General features: G+C 55.8%; 2 protein-coding genes across 12 annotated transcripts in view; both read right to left on the bottom strand.

Moving 5' to 3' along the window:
- Positions 1 to 2,084, bottom strand: part of PHF12 (PHD finger protein 12) — a 42,018-nt gene extending 39,934 nt beyond the window's left edge. For 2 of the 8 annotated variants that reach the window (XM_059669326.1, XM_059669328.1), the window contains exons 1-2: positions 1,393 to 2,079; positions 579 to 760 (exon numbers count right to left, since the gene is read on the bottom strand). In XM_059669326.1, coding sequence (XP_059525309.1) covers positions 579 to 760; positions 1,393 to 1,458 — 248 coding nt within the window. In that variant the 5' untranslated portion in view covers positions 1,459 to 2,079. Of the gene's footprint in view, positions 1 to 578; positions 1,360 to 1,392 lie in introns of those variants that run through there. The other 6 variants (XR_009449144.1, XM_059669325.1, XM_059669324.1 and 3 more) reach the window with 6 other exon arrangements.
- A 3,356-nt stretch (positions 2,085 to 5,440) lies between these two features.
- The window catches only part of SEZ6 (seizure related 6 homolog), a 45,643-nt gene continuing 35,570 nt past the window's right edge, over positions 5,441 to 15,513 (bottom strand). For 2 of the 4 annotated variants that reach the window (XM_059669348.1, XM_059669346.1), the window contains exons 5-17: positions 13,763 to 13,948; positions 11,199 to 11,367; positions 10,901 to 11,067; positions 10,135 to 10,329; positions 9,757 to 9,895; positions 9,461 to 9,657; positions 8,692 to 8,886; positions 7,806 to 7,997; positions 7,510 to 7,707; positions 7,194 to 7,232; positions 6,834 to 6,951; positions 6,649 to 6,751; positions 5,441 to 6,484 (exon numbers count right to left, since the gene is read on the bottom strand). In XM_059669348.1, coding sequence (XP_059525331.1) covers positions 6,452 to 6,484; positions 6,649 to 6,751; positions 6,834 to 6,951; positions 7,194 to 7,232; positions 7,510 to 7,707; positions 7,806 to 7,997; positions 8,692 to 8,886; positions 9,461 to 9,657; positions 9,757 to 9,895; positions 10,135 to 10,329; positions 10,901 to 11,067; positions 11,199 to 11,367; positions 13,763 to 13,948 — 1,931 coding nt within the window. In that variant the 3' untranslated portion in view covers positions 5,441 to 6,451. Of the gene's footprint in view, positions 6,485 to 6,576; positions 6,752 to 6,833; positions 6,952 to 7,193; positions 7,233 to 7,509; positions 7,708 to 7,805; positions 7,998 to 8,691; positions 8,887 to 9,460; positions 9,658 to 9,756; positions 9,896 to 10,134; positions 10,330 to 10,900; positions 11,068 to 11,198; positions 11,368 to 13,762; positions 13,949 to 15,513 lie in introns of those variants that run through there. The other 2 variants (XM_059669347.1, XM_059669345.1) reach the window with 2 other exon arrangements.

Below are 15,513 nucleotides of genomic sequence, written 5' to 3'. Positions count from 1 at the left end.
AATATAATTTAAAGACAGGTCGCCATATTGTAAACAGAGAGACAGAGAAGAGGCGGACTCAAGAGACACCCTCCATGCTTTCTTCTACAGCCGCAAGCGCCCGGACGCCGGGTCCCGGGGTCTGGACCTGGGCAGCCCTGGCGGCCGAGGGTTCCGCGCACCCACCCGGAGGAGAGCCCGGCCCGGCACGGCCCGAGCCCGAGGGCGGCGGGCGCGCGAGCGAGCGAGCGAGCGGCACAGGGCCCAGAGCTCCTCCCCTTCCTCCCCGCCACGGCCGGCCGTACCCGGCAGGCTCAGTCCCGGCTCCCAAGCGACTTCCAGTCCCAGATGGGGTTCTCCTCACTCCTCCCAATCCCCACCTCGGGGTCCGGACCCATCGCTGCTCCCCTCCACCCCCACCCCCCCAAACGGCCAGAGCCCTGCATACACCTGGGGCCGGGAGGCGCTCGCCCCAGCGGCGACAGAAAGGCATCTAGCGGCTGCAAGCGCCCGTTATTTGGCAGGCAGGGGTAGGCCGGGTGAAGGAATGTGCCAACGAGGGTCCACCATGGGGCTCCCAAGGTGTCCGCAGACCTTACCAGCACTGAAGGTGGAAGGCGGCAGGGCAATGGTCACAGCACAGGAGGTCACCCCCTTCTTTGCAGCTATCGCAGCTGTCGTGGTTGGTGGCCCTGCCGCTTCTCCGGGGTTCCTTCTCAGGCTTCCGACTCCGCTTTTCGGCCTCGTCCGTCTTGGGGGGTGCCAGCAGCGCTTGGATTTGCTGCACACACATACACACGGCGTGTGTGCACACTCGGAGCTCCCGGGCTGCCCGCCGCCCCTCCGGCGCGGCTTCTCCGTCACCCACCCCTCTCCCCCCTTTTGTCCTTCTTCCTCCCATCCAGGCTGCTCCCAGAACCTCTCGGCCCCCGGAACCAGGGGGAGCCCACCCTAACCGTGTTCCTGCAGCACAACAAGGAGAGCAGCTTCTTCCAAATGGGGAGAATCAGGGTAGGGGGATGGGGAGAGGGTGCGCGGTTCCCAGCTCGCCACTTCCTTGTATGGACAGTGGGGGACTCCAAGCTGGGCTCTGGAGAGGCCTGAAGCCCGGTACCCGGACGTGCTAGGGAGGGGGGTGGGGAGCACAAAGGGGCCGACAAGAAGGGGGTGGGGAAGCCCGCCGGTGCAACGAGATGGAGTGGGTTGGTGCCTCGGGAGAGCAAATCGAGGGCGGCGGGTGGAGGCTGCTGCAAACGTCCTCGGAGGCTGCGCTCGGCCCCCTCGGATTGCAAAGATGGGAGAGTCTGGGTGGAAAGAACCCCCTCCTCCCCCGGCCCACTTGCGCTTTGTGGGGCGGAGGGCGGAGGTTCCCTCCCGGCGCTGGGGGAAGGGGATGAGGAGGGCTCCTCTTACCTCCATCAGCCCCCCTGACGTGTCCAAGTCGTACACGATCGTCTTGGTCTCCATTTTCTCCCACATTCATCCACCTCCCGGGCTGGGCGCTTTCTGCTCGGGCCCCCCCAACCCCGGGGGGAGGGGGGAAGCGGGATGAGGGGGCGCTCCTGACCCCGGTCCCTCTTCTTTTTTCTCAACACAGGTCCCGACTTCCTTGCCCTGGCTCCCCCCCACCCCCCGGCCCCCAGTCCCCGGGATGGCAGCGTCCTCCCTACGGGCCGTGAGGGGGGAGCGGCCCCTCAGCCCCGGCCCAGTGGCTGACTGCACGGTGGGTCCCGGCTCCGGGGGTCAGGCCTCGGCGGGGCCTAGTCCCACAAGCTAGAGCCGGCGCTGGCGACCGCTGGTCCGGCAGGGAAGGCTGGCGGGCGCTGCCATCCCGGGGTTGGGGGCTCGGAGGGGGGGTGAGAGGTTAGGTGAGGTTGTGGTACGTGAGGTGACTGCGGGGAGGGTGATGAGGGGTGGTCCCCGGGCTCCGCCTCTCGCTGCCGCCGCCGTCTGCGTCCCGGCTGCCGCGCACTTGGCGCAAACTTACCGCGAGCGCCCGCAAAGCCACCCGCGCAGGCGCCCGGGGATCGCCGCTCGCCGCGCGCAACCGCAGTGACAGCCGGCGGCCGGGCTCCCGCGCAGCCGCAATGAGGGGGTACCCCCCAGCGCGCAGCCGCGCTGGCATTCTTCTGAAGCGCCGAAACCCTGGCTTTTTTCCCCCTGCGCCAGCGCACTGAGATAAAAGGGCGGGACCTGAGGAATCGCGCAGGCGCCTGGGAGAGCGCGTAAGGGTCACAGCGCAGCCGCAGAAACAGGAGTACGCTTCATCCATTGGGGTTTGTATATGGACTGAGAATATGCTGTTCCTGCGCAGGCGTGTTGAGGATGTTCCTCTCCCGCCTACAACACAGCCAGCTCTCACGCAGGCGTATTGTCACCTGCAGGCCCTAACAAGAATGCTTCTCCTTTCGCCATTTTGGTAACGGGATATAGACTATCATGTCCTTGGAATCCTCAGGCATGAACAGGAAGGATAAGGTGTGATGTAGGCTGGAGCTGGTAGGCTGTTGGTGACAGCAGCACTCCCAGGGATGTTGCGCTGGACTGTTTGGTTCCAGCGTCAGGTGTGGCTGGACCAGGCGCCATATTCTTAAAGAGAAAAGAAAAGCCATTGAAATGGAAAACGATGCTTTTGGTGTCGGGTTGGATGGCTCAGTTCCCACTTCCCTCCCGTTCCCCACAGTTAATTTTAGTCTTAGCATCTCTGCCTTGCGTAGTGATGACACCATGGAGAGTTTCGCATGCCTGTTAGTACCCTCTTTTGATCACTGTCCATGAGAAATGCTCAAGAGGAAGCCAAAAGCCAAGAGTTTATAATGTTGACAACGCCCAGCTACCTGCCTACAGTGGACTTCAACTCCCAGTTTGCAATGCGCAAGGGCTCCAAAAAGCTAACGGGAGCGCACTGCACCCTGGGAGGAAAGCTCGCGATGGCTCTGGTGGATTGTGGGAGCCGTAGTTCTGTGTGCATGCGATGCGCTGTACCGTAGAATGGACTCGGGGAAGAGTGATTTGCCTTCTAGGGAGGGCTTCGTTTGGGAGCGGCCGTTCTGTATGCTGGGGTATTTGTAGTCTGAAGGCCTCATTTCGAGTTCTGTGAAAAGGGCTTCATGCTACCTCTCCGGTGCCCGCCCCTCTCCTTGGTATCTCTTTCAGAGATGGCCAGTTATCCTGCCGACTGTAGATGAAGCGGTGAAGAAGGGAGTGGCATTATTGTGCTTGACACTAGGATTTTAGATGGCACTGCCACAGCTCACTGCTGAGGTATACTTACCACTCCCAGAAGCGGAAAACTGGAAAGGGCTTAAAGACCATCTGTATTAATCCTCTAATTTCCATATGCACAGAAGGGAGTAGTGATTTGCTTAGTTCAGTTTATGGAAGACCTAGGAATGACACAGATTTCTTGATTCCTAGGCCAGAACACTGCCGGTGAGGAGTTGCTGCTGTTCCTTCTTTTAGGATAGTAAGGAGGATGAGTTAGATAGGTTGTATGTCAGTGTGTGGTCTTTGGTTTCCGATGATCCTTTTGGTGCCTGGGAAGAATTATAAGGTCATGGGCCTTATCATTGCTCTCTACCAACCTCAGCAAACAAATTATAGTGGCTATGGGCCAGAGATGTGGCCCTCAGAGAGAGGAGGGCTGAGTTAGATGTATGGAAGTGGCCAGACTTCATCTTTTCTGGGGCTATATTTCATGCCCTCAGAAGTTGGAGCCTCATGTTCTCTCTCTTACTGGATTCCTTCCTATTGCTCAGGGCCTAGCTGTGTTGCTGTGTCAGCCTGAAGGCATTATGGGGCAGATAAGTAAGCCATTGGCACAAGCCCAATAAGCAAAGTTTTACTTTGATCGACACCATCATTTGCAGTTGAGAATTGGAACAGGCTGTGAGCTAATGAGGGAAATAATACTTGGCTTTGTTGACAAGTGCCAGGAGAACTAATCACTCCACACCCCTCCTTCTCTTCCTCCTCCTCCTTTTTTGTTAATCCTCACCCGAGGATATTTTCCCATTGATTTTTAGAGAGAGTGGAAAAAAGGGAGGGAGGAGCAGGAGAGAGAGGAAAACATTGATGTGAGAGACACATTGATTGGTTGCTTCCTGCATGCAGGGAATCAAACCTGCAACCCATGTAGGTACCCTTGACCAGGAATCGAACCCATGACCTTTCAGTGCGCACGCAGATGCCCTAACCAATGAGCAACACCGGCTAGGGACACACACCTTCTTCTTTGAACTTGGAGGGGGTGAAGTCAGCCCAGCGAGTCCAGGAGTTGGTGCCACCTTGGAGAGCTCCAGCCCGGGTTACTCCAGGAGGATTGAGGGGAGAGAGCAGGTGGGATACAGATACCTTCAGAAGTGACCTCTTGTGGCTAATCTAGGCACTGCACTCTGCCTGGACAGCTACTCCATTCTTCCAGGAGGCCTGTGCTAGAGCCAAGAGGTGGTCAGCCATGAGTGGTCAAGACTTCTCTGTTGGAAGACTGTAGAAGCAGAAGGTGCTGGTTGCTGTTGTTATTTCCTTCAGAGATTTGTCTTTTGGCTTCTGAGTTCCCCTAATTCCCTGTTGCTTGTTTTTTGCTCTTATTCTGGAGGCAGCCATGCGGAGCAGTCTAAACATGGACATGCATGCTGTGGATCACGGCTGGGCAAACACTTTCATTTGAGGAGGTGCTTGGGGCCACAGGTAATGGGCTCAGGGGCTGGAAGGGACCAAACTTGACTAACTTAAGCAGATCCCATCCAGCCACTTCTTTCTGGGCTCTGGGGCTTTTGCTAAAGTGGGAGCCAAACCTCTAAGCTTCATTGTCCCTGCTGCTGACAGCCTGGATGTTTTCTGAGGGCAAGGCAGACTTGAGCCTCATGTTTAGGGTTGTCTCTGATTCCTGTTCCAGTTTCCTAAGTCTTGCTAGCTGGGAAAGAAGAGGAAGAAGAGATGTATGTGTCAGGCTTCCTGGGCCTTGTCAGCAATACAGTGACATTGAGAAGGGGCTTGGGAGTTTGCTGCCCTGTAGTTCTAGACCTGGAAAAGAGGGGGAAATGAGGCTTTGAGGTGGATGAACAGTTGGGTTTCTGGGCTCTCACGCTTGGACTTCATGTTTCACTGCCATCTTTTGCACTGACCTTGTTGGGACAGTGAATGCTGTAGCACCTATAACTGTTAAATATAATTGATTTCAGAGAGGAAGAGAGAGGGAGAAACACCAACAATGAGAGAGAATTGTTGCCTCCTGTACATCCCACACAACGGATTGAGCCCGCAACCCGGGCTTGTGCCCTGACCAGGAATTGAACCGTGACCTCTAGGTTTATAGGTTGATGCATAACCACTGAGCCACATCAGCCAGGATTATTAGTTGATGTGTCCAGCATACCTTATGGTCCTGAAGTCCACATCCCATTTATTTCCCACCTCCTTTCCCTTCAAAAAAGCACCATCCACCTGGCCATTGCTTGTGTTTTTTTTTTTTTTTCCAAAACACCATTTTAATAAGGAAACAACAGAAATAGAAGATTATTCTCTGGCTGGAGGCCAGACTGCATATGATACATTACATATACAAAGCGGCCTATAACCGGCTCCTGGGCCTCTCTGAGCCCCTGCTCCATGCCAAATTCCTCCACCCTTAGACTTCTCCGCCTCTCCAGAATATGCCTGCCCACTCCCCTTATCCCAAAACAGTAGCCAGGAGGGGAGTCTGGCAAATGGTTGGAGTTAGAGGAGGGATTAGTGGGAAAGGGGATGTTTTAATAGCCAGACTGGCATCAGGAGGAGGTCTTTCTCTCCTCAGCGCAGGGGAGCAGGGGGACTTCCTGCTTTGGTGTGGAGCATGAGTACCCAGGGAACCCCAGCCTTAGCTTGGGTAAGGTCTCTAACCCCTCACGATCCCCTAGAATTGTTGCCTCCACTGGGAAGGGACAGGAGCAGAACTGTCCATTCCCTGGGCCTTAGAGAAGGACTAGAGGCTTTCTCATGGGCCAGGACCACCCAGAGGTCACTATTGAGAGCAGTTTTGGCCGCTGGTGATGGCCCTGTGAGGAGCACCCTGGCGCGCTTTCTGCCATCATGACGTTAACCCTGCTGCACGGAGCTATCTGCCAGCGCTGGATGGTGGTCCCATGGAGAACGGCGTTTCCATTCTGCCTCTGAATTCCAGGCTCGAGGTGCAGGGCGTGAAGGAGGGTCAGGAGAAATGCTGGTTCTTGATGCAAATGCTCCAGCTGTGTTCTGCCCAGAGGCAGATGCCCCCTGACTTGGACCCAAGGAAGGGCCCTAAGTGGGCAGTGGAACCAAGAAAATAGGACCTGGTGGGCATTGCAGGTGGGGAAGGGCACCACTTCTTGAGAGATTAGTGGTGTCTCTTCCCGGGTGGTATGTACAGGAGGTGGAGGGACAGCAGGAAGCTGGGAGCTCTGCTGCTGGGCTGTGATGCAGGGCTGAGCTGGCTTCCCCCACCTAGATGGATACTTCATATTCTCTCATCTCCTGCAAAGGAAAGAGACTGCTGGGAGTTGGAAACTTGCGTAAAGTTTGCCAGCCCGTAATCCACCTTCCCAAGGAAAAGGAAAAGAGCAAGAGGACTTGACAGGGCCCTCAGGGGTACCTGCCCAAGGGATCATAGCATGGGGTGCTGGGTAGGGAGTCAAGGCTGGCCTGGGTACTTACTCCAGTCTCGTAGGTTGGATTGTCAAATGCTGACTCCACGGTGATCCGGTCATAGGCGCGGGGTCGTGTTCCGGGCAGCTGCCTGGGGCTTTTCCCCTGGAGCCTGTGGGACAGAGCAGCCTGTGAGTAGAGAGTGAGGCAGGAGTGAGGCAGGTGTGCAGGGTGGGAAGGGAAGCCGGCCTCACCTGGAGAAGTAGAGGTACACACCTCCCACCAAGAGCGCCATTGCCACCAGTGGCAGGAAGATGGCAGCTGCAATGTGCGCAGCATCCAGGGTGCTGGAGGCAGCAGGTGCCTTGGCAACTGAAAGCACAGAGGGTGGGATTGGGGCAGAGGTCCCAGTCACTGAGAGCCCACAGCCCCTCACCTCTGCCCAGGGAAATTCAGCCAGCAGCTCCTTCCGGCTGGCTGGGGGCAGGGAAGGAGCTGCTAGTCCCAGACCTCTCTCTTTATCAATCCACCCTCCTTGGGGAACCCAATGGCCTGGGATCTATGAGAACCAGCGGAAGAGACTACTTCCCTGGCCCTCCGGCGTGGGGGCTCACCATCCAGGCTGCGGCCGCTGTAGAACCCATCCAGAGAGGCTGGAACAAGAGGAGAGGGCCAAGGGCAGTGGTTGAGTCCAACAGGCCTAACCACTAAGGCAGGGGGTGGGCTGATCATGGGGAGGTTTTGTCCAGGAAGAGCCCACCCCAGCATTTGTCTTGGTGTCGCCAGGTCAGGAAAATCGGGCAGAGACTGGGGAGACCAAAGGTAATATGAAGGGAGTGTGGGCAGTGGGTTCTGGTTCTCAACATTTGACCTCTTTGCCAGAGCAGCCCTATGAGCCAGGCGGAGGGTTTAGGGGGGCAGACGACTCACCAGCCCTGCAGATGGGTGGGGGGTCACTCCAATGTGAGGGGTTCCCGGGTACACACTTGATGCTGGCCTGGCCCTTCAGCACATAGCCGGGGGCACACGAGAAGTGGACAGTAGCTCCTGCTGGGTGTAGCCGCTTTTCAGGACTGCAGGCACCATTCTCGGGGGCACTGAGGCTATGGCATGGCTTGAGCTGTTCCACTGCAAAGCAGGCGGAGCCTAGTGAGGGTGCCACGCCCCTCAGGCAGCATCTTTTTTCTCCTACCAGAGGCTTCCCCTCCTACCCATTTGACACTTACGGAGACATTTGGGGGCCCGGTCGCTCCACTTGGGGCTGCTGGCTTGGCGGTCATGGCAGGTGAGGATGGCACTACCCGTCAGCACAAAACCCTGGTCACAGATATACTGCACCGTGGCTCCCACGGGGAACTTGGGGCTAGATATGAGGCGTCGGCTGTGCTCCACATCCCCAGGGTCATGGCAGGAAGTTACTATGGGTGTGTGGGGGGAGGGTGATGGGGAGGAAGTAGCTCAAGTAGAACTCAACAAAAGCCAGTCCTCCCTGGCGTTGTGCCAGGCAGCCAACATCTTCATGCCAGGGAGCATTACCCTCTAGTTATCTGTCACCACCATTTCGCTGGTATATCCCTACCTCTGTCCCCTTCCAATCCATGAGAGTCAACAGACACTGATGGGTGGAATTTAATTAACAAGCTGATGAACAGAGTGGATCCAGAGAGATGGAAGCATGGAACAGAGTGAGGAATCTCGGAGGGAAGGCGGGGGGAGATGATCAAGCAAAGAACTTGTATGCATATACTAGGTCTATGCATAACCCATGGACACAGACAATAGGGTGGTGAAGGCCTGGAGTGGGGGGTGGGGTGGGCTGGAAGGAGTCAATGGGGGGAAAAAGGGGACATATATAATACTTCCAACAATAAAGATTAAAACAACAACAAACAAACACTGATTGGCCAGCTACCAGGAACAAAATACTTGGAGTACTTGGTAGATAACTATGGAAAGGTATTGTCCCATTTCCCAGATGAGGAAACCGAGGCTATGAAAGGTGGAAGAACTTCAAGGATACCAGCTAGTAACAGTTGGAGTGTGGTTCATAGTCCAAGAGAGAGGCTTGTAGGTTGCATTGGGGAGGGGCATATGGGGAACAGGTACACTCACCCCTCTGGCAGGAAGGCAGGTCCTCACTCCAGGTTAGGTCCCACTGGCACATAAGGATACTGGATCCCACCACCTGGTAGCCAGGGTAGCACTGGTAAGTGACGACAGTGCCATGCACCAGCTCAGGCTGTGACGGGCTCTTCCAACCATTGGGGATCTCAGGCAGCTCTGGACACGTGTCATTGCGGGGCACCTCTAGGGGCACAGGGGCAAAAGATGTAGACCCTCAGCCAGCACCAGCGTAACTGTGCTAGCCTCCCCTCTCCTGAGGACACTCGGCTCCTGCCAGTTTGGCCTGGGCCGGCTCAGTGATTCTCCCCACTCAAAAGTGTTCCTCCTTACTCGTCCCTGACATGACTGTCTCCTTGATTCCTGGTTTATCATCTAGGCTTTGACCTTAGCTCCAAATACATGTTGGCCAGTTTCTCGGTCCTGAGAGATGGGCCGGGTAAAGTGGGGAAAATTGTCACTTCTAGTGAAGATTACCAGAAAGGTAGAATAGAATACTTTTCCTTAGTTCCCTACTTTTGTTACGAAGTTCTGCCTGCTGCCCACCAAATCCCTCTTGCTGCGACAGAAGGTCCCTTTCTCCCCCTGGGCTCTGGTGGAAGATGGAGAACAAGGCTAGCTTCAGGTGATGCCCAGAGTGTTTTGAGCTTTCCCTTGTCAGGCTCCTCATCACCCTGGCCTCTCCGACTTGCATGTTTTGGGGTCTGCGTTCTAGCATCCCTTCTCCCTCAGGCACAGGGTGGGGCAGGGGCAAACTCACCAAAGAAGTGGATGACAAAGCCCTGCTGGTAGCCCAGCACGGAGGTCCCAGGGTCTGACTGGAACTGGATGGTGACATCAGCCATGGAGGTAAAGAGCTTGAAGTGGCCTCGGGGCCCAGAATACTGGCCCAGAACCCGGGCTGTCAGGTCATCCCCATCATAGAAGGTAAGTACATCGCCGGGGCCTATGCGCAGCCTATGGAGGAGGACTGTCAGGGAGGGTGGGCCTGGGGGCCCCAGGATGGGCTGGGCAAGAGATGTCTCCATGGCTTAGGAGTGTCCAGTGGGCACTTACACTCGGACGTCCAGCATGATGCGCTTGTCCTCCTCCACGTGCACGCCCCAGATGCAGTCTTGACCACGGCCATAGGGCTCCGGCCAGTTGGGGGAGAGCACCACGCCGGCTGAGTCTGTGATCTCCCCGCTGCACACAGCTGGAAGGCAGGGGAGGCCCGGGAGGCACGTCCCCTCCGCATTCCCCCCAGTGCCATGTCCTGGAGCTGCCATCTGCCCCCAGGAGTGCCTATCCATTGCTGGGAGTCCCCACCTTTTCCTCGGGGAAGCTTGAATGACACGTCACTGGGACCCTGCGGCCCCAGGTTCTGTGGCTGCTCCCAGGTGCCCACCCTGCTCCCTGCCCTTGGCAGGCCCACCTCTGCTTGTGCCTACTGACCTCGGCAGGCGGGCTCTGTCTCATTCCACTGAGGGTCATGGGGGTCAACACACTCAATGATGATGGAGCCTTGCTCTAGGGTATAGCCAGGGTCGCAGCTGAACTCCACGGTGGTACCCACAGGGTAGGAGGGTGCACTGCTGCTGAAGTTGCCGTATTTGACAAAGGGCTCATAGCAATGGCCCTGCTGGAAGGCTGTAAACCACAGGGCCGGGCTCAGCCTTCACGGGTCAAACGGGGCAAATGTCCTCCTAGTTCCCTTTCTAGGGCTTTCCTCATCCTGGCTACAAATGTCTCTCCTGGGCTTGGAGCAGGGGGCAGGAGCAGCCAGAGCACCCATCCCTATTATGCTCAGGAGGCTGTCCTGATCACCATTATATTTCTAGCACACCCAGTTTTGTGCTTAGTACATAGAAGGCACTCCATACATGTTTTGAATGAATGCATGCATGCATGAGTGGTTCTAGAATGTCTCTTGTAGCAATTCTCCTCCCCTAAGAATTGGGCCTTTTTTTGCTCTTCAAATTCTAGAGAATTCATTCACTTGGACCAGAGGGCCTGGGTCCAGGCAGGGGTCTCCTGCAGATGGGGTAGGAATCCTGGACTTGAAGGAAGGAATGGAGAGAGAAGGCCTTGGTGCCAGGTGAGCAAGGGTTGAGTTGGAAGGAGTGATGATGGCATGGAGGGGGAGGGTATGAGAGAAGAGACCCTAGGCCCAAGCCCCCGCTCTAGCCCCTCACCCCTGGGTAGGCCCCGACAGGCTCACCCTCATAGCGCAGGGCCATGCCTGCAGCTGCCCCGCTGCTGTCAGTGCTGAGCTCCACAAAGAAGTGTCGGCCAGAGCTGAGCAGGCCTTCGATGGGCAGGTACTCCACCTCATAGGAATCATACACGGGCGGGGCCTCCACGTTGTCCCCATTGCGGATGATGAGCCTGGGTCAGCAGAGTGGCAGCTGTGTGGCTGGTTGCTGCCCCGGGTGGGGTGTGACCCATGCTTGTGTGCTGTCCCTCCAGAAGGGTATTGCCAAGCCAGGTGCTCCCCTCCCACCAGGACAGGCCCTCACCTGTCGTCGTCCTCTGCCAGGGAAACCTTCTCAAAGTGCAAGTGCAGTCGCTGGCTCTCGGGAGCCTCCAGCAGCCAGTGGCAGGTGAGGTTGTTGCTGTAGTTGCCCGGGAAGCCAGGGGAGACAATGCGGCCGGTGGTGGCGTTGCGGATCACTCCGCCGCAGGCAGCTGGGAGACAGGGCCAGAACTGTGGGCAGGGCCCCCTGGCTGGAGCCCAGGCAGCCTACCAAGCCTTCCGGCTTTTCCCAGCTCTGTGGCCTGTGCATGGGGCAGCGGGGATCTTCGCCTTCATGGTGCTGAAGATCAACCCTTTGCCCCTGTAACCCTGCAGCTCCAGGCAGCCTGGACTCCAGAATCTGCCTCCTCACCGTTCACTTCTGGGACTACTCATATGCGACTCCCTTGAGTGTGGTAGCTCTGCCAGGGCCTGGCTGTGTGGCCCTGGAGGAGTCACTTTCCTTCCCTGCTGACTCCTCCGGGAGGCCTGCCCTGACTGCCCCCCAGGTGGACTTGATTAAAGCCTCTTACCCAGGCTCCAATCTTCTTGGGTGCATCTACTACTTCTACCTCATGCCACCCCCTAAAACCAGTTACTGTTTGGATATGTCCCTTAACTAGGATCCCCTGGGGTGGGGGCCAGTCTTCTTTGGCCAGGCACAGATTGGTGTTCAGTATTTGTTGAATCAAATGATTGAATCAACGTAAAAGGGGGATAGGACTAGATCAGGGATGACAAACATGGGGTGCATGCCAGTCACCTCCAAATTCTGTGCCCCGAGTAGACAGGACTAGTCAGGTGATGGCCTCGAACACTCTGAAATAGCATCACTGCCACTGTCATTCCCGGGCTGACCCTTGAGGGCCTTCCCAGCACTGCCTCCTCTGGCCTGGGATGGTCCTCTTTCCCGAGGAGAGGCTGAGCAGCTCCCTTGTCCCCATCACTAAGGACGGCTCAGTCCGTTGGCCTTAGACTCCCAGCTGCCAAGTGGGGCCAGTGAAGCCGTCTCAGGCGAGAGGAGTGTGGCTGGTTCAGGCAGCACTTTCCTTTCCCGGACAGAGAGCTTCGGACCCTACCAGCTCACAGGGGCCCCGCTGCCAAGACACAGCGCCTTTGTCTCTAAATGTTCAAGACAGCAGAATGTTTTCCCCGAATAAACCTCGTGCGGAGGGGGTTGTGGTGAGTTTCTTCTCCGCTTCTCCGCAGAGAGGGCAAAGCTACCGTTGGCTTGTTCTCAGAACAGAATGCCCTCAAATCCGATCGTGCCCTGTCCTGCACTTACATTCCTCCGTGGTTCCCGGTGACCCCCGGACAGAGTCCAAGCTAAGATGGCATTCAGCCCTGCATGAACCTGATTCTGGACTTGGCCTCAGCCTCTGCTCATGTCCCCTCTTCTATGGCCCAGCTCACCGAGTCCTCACCGCAGCACGTGGCTTCGTGCCTCCACACCTCTGCACGTGCTGTCCCAGGAATCCACCCCACCTCCCTGGGCTGACATTCTTGTAATCCTTCCAAGTCATCTCCTTGGGAAGCTTTCTTTGACTCCTTACTCATTTTGGAGCAGCCTGCCCTCCCCCTCCCCGCGCGCTCCCCCCCCCGTGCCCCCCCCCGCGCCCCCCGTGGGTCCCCCTTGCACTCTGACTTTGTCCCCTCCCAGCCGTGTCTGCCCTGAACGTGCCGAGCTGCTTGCTGGTCTCACTAGACGGCCCATGCCTGGCTCATTCACCTCTGCTTGTGCCTGGCACCCAGGAAGAGTGTATAGAATGAAATAAGGTTCAAAAGCCCAAGCTAAAAGAAAGGAAAAAAGCCCAAACCGCTTTTCATATTGCAAACTAAACACTCCATCTTTTTCCTGCCAGCAGAACTTGGGAGTCTCCTTCCACTCTCGCCCTTTCTCTCATCCCTGTCTCTGGAATCTCTTCCCTCCTCTTCATTTCCAAAGTCACTAAGTTCAAACCCGCTTGCCTGGCTGGCCTCCCAGCCTCTGGACTCCACCTGATTGGCTTTCCCGGGGAATCGTTCTGAGCACCTCTCGCCTCCTCTCCAAAACTTAAACAGCTCCCACCCCAGTAATTTGGCTGATATTTAAGGCCCTCCCTCTGTCTTCTTCACAAGCCTCAGGCCTCAAATACTCCCTTACCTCTCCTCTGTGTCACTGTCCACTGAAATGTCAAACCTTCAGTGCCACTTCCTCCAGGAAGCCTTGTGAATGCCCAGCTAAGAATGACCGCTTTCTCTCCTCCCAGGTCACTTATGTCTCTTCATTGGTACTTTTTACTTCCTGCTGTGAAAGTTGATGACTCGCGTGCTTTCTTCTTCCCCCATTTCCTGGAAGGGTGGGCCCTTTGAGGGCACAGTCCCTGTTTAATTCAGCTCTATATACCTGTGGTGCCTGTATATAGTAGGTGCTCACTAAGTGTGGGTTGGATGAATGCCACTGACATGTGAAACCATTTTCGGGCTTCCTATGGAGAGCCTGTGAAGGGACTACATAGTAACAGAAAACAAAGATGAGCCCCCCTTCTTACTCCCCCGTTCAGCACGGAGTCCCCTGGGGCCACTCACCAATGCAGATAGGCTCCTGGGAATCCCAGAAGGGCTGAGTGGCGTTGAGACAGGTAAGGAGCCTGGCACCCTTCAGCTGGTAGCCAGTGGCACAATGGAAGCGGGCACTGCCTCCTGGATGGAGGCTAGTGACAGTCACAGCTCCATAAGCTGGACGTCGGGGAAAGTGGCAGCTCAGGAGATAGGCTGCAGAGAAAGAATGGGTGACATTGTGTGTGTGTGTGTGTGTGTTGGTGCTGAGGGGGTTGTTGGGTCATAGCCAGGGCAAAAGGGGTCGGCCCCAGCCTGCCTGGTGGTGACATTTGGGGCCAGAGGAAGCATCAGGAGTTCCAGAAAAGAGACTGATCCCTTCCCCAGCAGCCTGGGCTCCGTGGCTTGGGTTGTGGTCCAAGGTTTCGAACTTTTAGGCAGGTGACTTGACCTTTCTTTGTCACAGTTTCCTCATTTGTTAGATGAGGTTAAAGCCCACCTACAGGGTTATTGTGAGAATTAATGGGGGCAGTGTTTTATTCAGCTTGGTATCCCTGGAATCCAGCTGATTGTACATCTTCAAAAAATATTACTGAAAGACTTGAAGGTGTGAAAGCACTTGAAACAGCGAAAAGCCTATACTAATGTATTTATATTATCTTTCCCATAGGGGACAAATATGAATTGCGGCAGGAAAATTGAAGCCAGACAGTAAAAACTTTCCCAGTGTTCATTGAGAATTGCTAAAAAGCTCGATGGCAAGGTAGTGCACTTTTTAAAAAACAGGCTGGGCAAGGGTGGGGAGGTAAGGCATGCCTTCAAGGAAGTTGAGGGCGGGACAAGTTGCCCTAGGAAACTTGGTAGCTTTTAGATTTGTCATACCAAATACAACCAAATGGTGGCAGCAAATCCTACAAAACAGCCTGGCCAAATCTAACTCGGGGCCAAGCTGGGGTGGTAGCTAAAATGGGGGTCAGGGCTTGGGTCTGAGGAGGGGAGGAAGATCTGGAGGGGTCAAGGAGAGAGGCTGGAAGAAAAGCCTTGGGCTACAGAGTCTGAAGACCCCTGAGGACTGGGGGGAGGGATGAGGACTGACCACTCCTGGGTCTTGGGATGGGAGGGTGACCCCTACTGATGGCACCAGGTGGATGGAAAGAGGGGTTCAGGCAGGGACTCTGCGAGCCTCCGTGGGCCTTTGTGTGAATGGCAAAAGGAGGTGCCTCTGGGCTGACCAGGGTCCAGAATCAAGTTGAGTGATTTTTTTCACCTGTTCTGGTCTTAGGTCTTGAAAGGGGGAGGATGATACCTACTCTTCCCTCTCTCACAGGGTTCTTTTAAAAAATATGTTTTTATTGATTTCAGAGAGGAAGAGAGAGGGAGAGAGAGATAGAAACATCAATGATGAGGGAGAATCATTGATCAGCTGTCTCCTGCATACCCCATACTGGGGATCGAGCCCACAACCTGGGCATATGCCCTGACCAGGAATCAAACCCTGACCTCTTGGTTTACAGGTCGATGTGTAACCAATGAGCCATGCTGGCTGGGCTCTCACAGGGTTCTTAAGAGAATGGCCAATGAATGGTTACTTGTGATTGGCAGACAGTACAGGGCAGGGCTTAGGAAGTGGGCTCTGGGGTCAGATGGCCTGGATTTGAACATAGGCTCCGCACTTGCTGTGCCACCTTGGGCAAGTTACCTAACTTCTCTGTGCCCATTTCCTTGTTTATCCATCTATTTAGAGGATTACATACAATGTTGTTACATGAGAGGTTAAATGA

The sequence above is a fragment of the Myotis daubentonii genome, chromosome 16 (assembly GCF_963259705.1).
Source record: "Myotis daubentonii chromosome 16, mMyoDau2.1, whole genome shotgun sequence".
Classification (NCBI taxonomy): domain Eukaryota; kingdom Metazoa; phylum Chordata; class Mammalia; order Chiroptera; family Vespertilionidae; genus Myotis; species Myotis daubentonii.
Note: the sequence above shows the minus strand (reverse complement) of the source record. Positions and strands in the feature narration are given on the sequence as shown.